Source organism: Daktulosphaira vitifoliae, unplaced genomic scaffold (genome assembly GCF_025091365.1).
Source record: "Daktulosphaira vitifoliae isolate Bord-2020 unplaced genomic scaffold, ASM2509136v1 Scaffold_1, whole genome shotgun sequence".
NCBI lineage: Eukaryota > Metazoa > Arthropoda > Insecta > Hemiptera > Phylloxeridae > Daktulosphaira > Daktulosphaira vitifoliae.
The window spans coordinates 66,513,900-66,519,046 of NW_026099572.1; the positions used below are offsets into that span (position 1 = coordinate 66,513,900).

The 5,147-nt window shown below is 23.5% G+C and overlaps 2 protein-coding genes across 2 annotated transcripts in view; one reads left to right on the forward strand and one right to left on the reverse strand.

Moving 5' to 3' along the window:
* Positions 1 to 2,696, reverse strand: part of LOC126895952 (uncharacterized) — an 8,254-nt gene extending 5,558 nt beyond the window's left edge. Inside the window, exons 1-2 of the mRNA XM_050668306.1 lie at positions 2,530 to 2,696; positions 2,254 to 2,360 (exon numbers count right to left, since the gene is read on the reverse strand). Coding sequence (XP_050524263.1) covers positions 2,254 to 2,356 — 103 coding nt within the window. The 5' untranslated portion in view covers positions 2,357 to 2,360; positions 2,530 to 2,696. The remainder of the gene's footprint in view (positions 1 to 2,253; positions 2,361 to 2,529) is intronic.
* A 371-nt stretch (positions 2,697 to 3,067) lies between these two features.
* On the forward strand, positions 3,068 to 4,928 carry LOC126895951 (selenoprotein F). The gene is made up of 5 exons (XM_050668305.1): positions 3,068 to 3,292; positions 3,381 to 3,499; positions 4,141 to 4,256; positions 4,317 to 4,426; positions 4,487 to 4,928. The coding sequence occupies exons 1-5, from the start codon at positions 3,251 to 3,253 to the stop codon at positions 4,589 to 4,591; spliced, it is 492 nt and encodes a 163-aa protein (XP_050524262.1). The 5' UTR covers positions 3,068 to 3,250; the 3' UTR covers positions 4,592 to 4,928.
* Positions 4,929 to 5,147: the final 219 nt, after the last annotated feature.

Here is a 5,147-nt window from a genome sequence, read left to right on the forward strand (position 1 = left end):
AAAAAAAAATTATGTTGATTTGTTGATTTTTGAAAAAGTTATGGAAGTTTTAAGAAAAAAAAGTGAAAAAAATGACAAAATTTGTCGATTTTTAAATTTGTAATTTTTTTGGATATTTCCCCCATTTGCGGGGAACGAGGGAAAATTTTTAAATTTTTAAGGGTAATGTCTTCAACTAGATACAATTTGTGATCTTTTGACGTATTGTTAAAAGAAATCGGTCCAGTGAGAGCTGAGAAAAAGTAGTGACAGACACAAAAAAAAATAAAAAAAAAAAATAAACACATCATGGTAAAATTAATACCTTCTCAGCTTCGCATCGAAGCTAAAAAAAAACACATCATAGTAAAACCAATACCTTCTCAGCTTAGCATCGAAGCTAAAATAATGGTTCCCATAAAAGAAAATTAAAGTTAATTTTTTTCTACCTAAAGGGATGAAAACAAAAATTGTTAATATATATATATTATTGAAGAGATATTTGATTCTAACAATATTCTTCTTTAAGAAAAATTAAAAGTACTTTTGCATTTGATACTAAAAGAAAAGTTAAATAATGTAACAATATATTTAATATCTCTATAGAGTAATTATTTAAAAAACAGAACTTATTTTTTCATTTTTATATACTGGTCATTAAGAGAGTGCAAAAAAAAAAAAACGGAAGTGCAGTGGGGTTGTAGCACAGTATGGAAAAGTTTAGATGATATCCGACAGTGATTATAATCAATATCATAAGAATCGCTTTGATGCAAATCTGTAGATAGTGTTTAATTCTAAGAAATTGGAAAAGCAAAAATAATTCCTATTTTTTGTTCTACTTCGATTGCCATTTGCACATAGAAAATAGGTAGTCGGTACAAATTTTTTTTTTTGAACTTCATATACATTTAATAAGCTTAATTTCAACATATATTTAAGAGACACAGTATTCCTAGAATATTTTCAAAAGTTCTAAATTTTATACAAATTTTCAAGTTTTCAAAAATTCAAAAAAACTTTTCTCAACTTTGAAGAGGGGCAAAATAATTAAAATAAATATAAATTTATATTTAATGCAAGTTAGATTTATGTATATTGTATATTTATTGGCAGACTTATTTTTATGGCAAACCCTTAAAAGGTATTAAAAAAAAAAAAAAAAAATTAAATTTAAACACAAAAATTGCATGTTTTTTAATTACTGTAGTCAATTGTATAAAGAAGATGCTGTGGGAACAATTTTTTTTTTTTTTAATTATAGTATGTGACATAAACTTTAATTTAACATCTTTAAGGATGTAGTATTTCCAAAACATTTTCAAAATTTAAGTTGAATTTTGTAAAAAAAGTTGTTATTTTGAATCCTCTTTTGTGGGCAGGTAAAGGGTCAATTTTTTAAAAATATTATATCAAAGAAAATTTTTCAATTTTTGAGGGTAATGTCTTCAACTAGATGCAATTTTTGATCTTTTGACGTATTGTTTATGAAAATTGGTCCAGTGATTTGAGATTAAGTGGCAACAGACACAAAACAATAAACATATCATGGTAAAATTAATACCTTCTCAGCTTTGCATTGAAGCTAAAAGTCAATCTTCAAAATGTTACTAGACTGTTCTCTAAATTCATTTTATAAATAATGAACACCTATTAAGAACCATCTTCTTTGTCCTCGCCTTAATCCTAACTACTTGGGGTCAGCCCCCCTATCCTAAACTTCTACTTCACACAATCTCCCACATCAAATAAACTCGCATCAACTGTCCTCATATCGCTTTCAATAACATTCCTCCATCTCTCCTTCTTTCAACCTATTTAGAATATATGACAATTTGAGATTAGAAATTTTTATTTTCTGGTTGTTTTATATGTTTTAAGTAAATTGACCAAAAATTTTTAAAAGAAATTAATAACTACTTAAATTATTCAATTTTATTTTAGCATAAGGCATTATTTTAACATAAGGCAATAATTGTTTAAGATTAAAAATTTAAATAAAATGATAATAAGATAATAAGTTAAAAATAATGTCAGTTGGCACAGAAACATCATTTGTATTCAAAGAGGAACAAGATAAAGTTTGGAAAATTAAATAGTTAAAAATCATAATTTCAGTTCAGTAACCACAAAATTGTTGAACAAAATTTAAATAAAGAATAGATTTACAGAAGAAAAAAAAGTAATCCGAAATTTTAAATTATTTAAGTTTTCAAAATTCAACCTTAAATCTATAGTTTAATTTATGAATTTAAATTATAATTATTGCTTTACCTTCTTTATCTTGAATTTTAGATTTCACATTTTCAATAGAATCAGACGACTCTACTTCGAGAGTTATCGTCTTCCCGGTCAACGTTTTCACAAAAATTTGCATTTTTCTAGAGTAGAAGAAAGGGATTAGTTTAAATAATTATTTATAATTCTAAATGAAAATAAACCACGTGGTGGTTATAAAAATGTATAGATAAAAATATTAATATAATCTAATTAAAATAGGAATATTTATCTCAGTAAATAATTTTAATTAACTAAACTTTAAGAAATTACCTTGGACCAGAACCAAAGAATAAATACAACTTTCAATTCAAGAAACGAATATTTCAGAGACTATATTCTTACAAAAAATTTAGAATAAAAGAATGCCGAAAAAATAAATAGTAAAGGTAAGATGTTCAGATAATATTTTATGAAAAGAATGTGTGGCGTGTGGTTACATTAGTATACCATGGTTACATGGAAGTGTATGGTTTATCTTGTAATAATATGCCAATAATTGTATTAATAAATCATAAATAAAACTGAATATTTTGGTTTTCAAACAAATTTTTTTTATGAGAAGAAATAGATGTTTAACGAATTTCTTTTTCTTATTAGAAGTTTAACTATATCTTTTTGTGTTACAATCATAGGATAGACAAAATCTTATCAATTGCGTGGTATAATTTTATAGGTATAGGTTATACTAAAAATTATTGTAAAGTGCAAGGTGATTTTATAAATCCACTTCAGTAAACTCTATTTTTTATCATAAAGTAATCAACAACATCATTGATAAACAATCAGGTATTTAAATTATAAATAATTGTTCGTGTTGTAAGAGTTAAGTTAAGAATACATTATTTAATGAAATTATAACTCATTTACTAAAATTTTTATTTTATTTCCATCACATAATTTTTAAAAAACTATTTAATTCTAATATTTTTTAGATTGTTTAATAAGTGGATGGAAAATATTTATTAATTAAATTGGACAAAAATATATTACAATGAAATCATTGTTCATTTTATTTCTTTTTTTTACCATTTTTGTACGTGTTTACTGAATTGATTAATATCTAATTTTTATTCAATGTTACTGTAATAAATAATAAATAAAACTCTATTTATTTTGTCTAGCTAAACTTTTGTATTGGTGATTACACTGCAAGTGATTGTGTTCAATTGGGGTTCAACAAGGCAAATTTACTGTGTTCTAGTTGTGACCAACTTCAAAAATTTGATTTATCTTTACTGAGGTTATTATTTAATTATAATATGATCAATGTTTATATTACAAGAAACGTAAATGTAAAATAATGTATTAGGAATTTATTTTAAAATTTCTTTTTACAAAAGTCTGTTTTATAAAATATAGTTGTATCATTAATTGTTAGTCTTAAGTGTGGAATAAAGGAGTATGTCTTTTCCTTCAAATTTTATAGAATTTATATAAATAAACTTATACAATGATTGTTTTAAAATATGTATCAAGAAAAAAAAATGAATCCAAATAAAGAACTTAATTTATATTCTATTTTTGCTTCTAATTAAGTCTTAAAATGATTTATTTTTGAGAATTGCAAAAATATAGACAATATTCTTGATTATCTTATCATTGGTTTTCTTAAAGTGTGGCTTTCTGAAAAGTAATTATAACTGCTCTAAATATTTTATTTCAATTTCTGATTATATAAACATGAGTTGATGAAAAAAAATTTTAATTTTGTTGAGTGAATCACTTAAATATTTCTCTTAATAAATTACCACTAATTCTAATTGTAACAATTTTGCCACCGAATGGGTCTTTTTGAAAATGTAACCTTTTATTCTTATTTTTTGAATAAGATTTTATTTCTAAGATTTAATAACTAGGTTTTTGAATATTTTTGGGTTCTAGTGAGAACTGTTTACAATGCTGTCAAATGGATAAGGAAGTAAAGTCAATTAAAGTGTACGCTAAAGCAAGACTAGAAGTTTGTACTTGTAAATTTGGAGCTTATCCTCAAATACAAGGTATTAGAAAAATTTGAAGATATTATGTCAAGTTATTATTTAAAATTTTCTTTTCTTTAGCATTTCTGAAAAGTGATCGTCCTAAAAAATATCCAAATCTGACTATTAGATATGTCAGAGGACTTGATCCTATTATAAAACTTATGGATAACAATGGCAATGTTCAAGAAGTAATTTCAATCTAAGGTCTATGTAATATAATTTATGTATAACTTATAATTTTATATTAGGTTCTAGCTATTGAACGATGGGATACTGACACTGTTGATGAGTTTTTAAGTACTCATTTAGAACAAGTAAATCCAGATGAAGATTATAGATCAAACTTGGTATAATTATGATAATACTTTTTGTTTGTGATATGCGTTAACTGATAAAAACTATTTTTTTTAATATGAACTAGCCTAAGAATACTGTTAATAGTTACAAAATCTTTCTGCTAACAATATTTTTATGTATTTATTCTTATAAGGAGAGACAATAAAAAACCAGTAATATTTTCATAACTTAAATTTAAAAAATATTTTAGTTATATGTAAGAAATTACATATAACATTTTGGAAATGTAGTAACACTTTAAACATTATAAATAATGTTTGATGGAAATGTGATATACTTAATAATTTTATCACTATTTAATATACAATAAAAATAATTCAATTATTCAATAAACATAGTGTTATTATTTATCATTATTGATATTTATATATATATATATTATTATATATTTAAAATCATGTTCTTTCAAAAAATAGTGTTATGCTACTACTATTATGGTTACTACTCTATATTGTAACATATATTTACAAAGTAGTTTATAGATTAAATAAAATTATATTTTTTTTGAATAGGTGGATGTTATATAATAATATGTTACACCTATTAACTTCA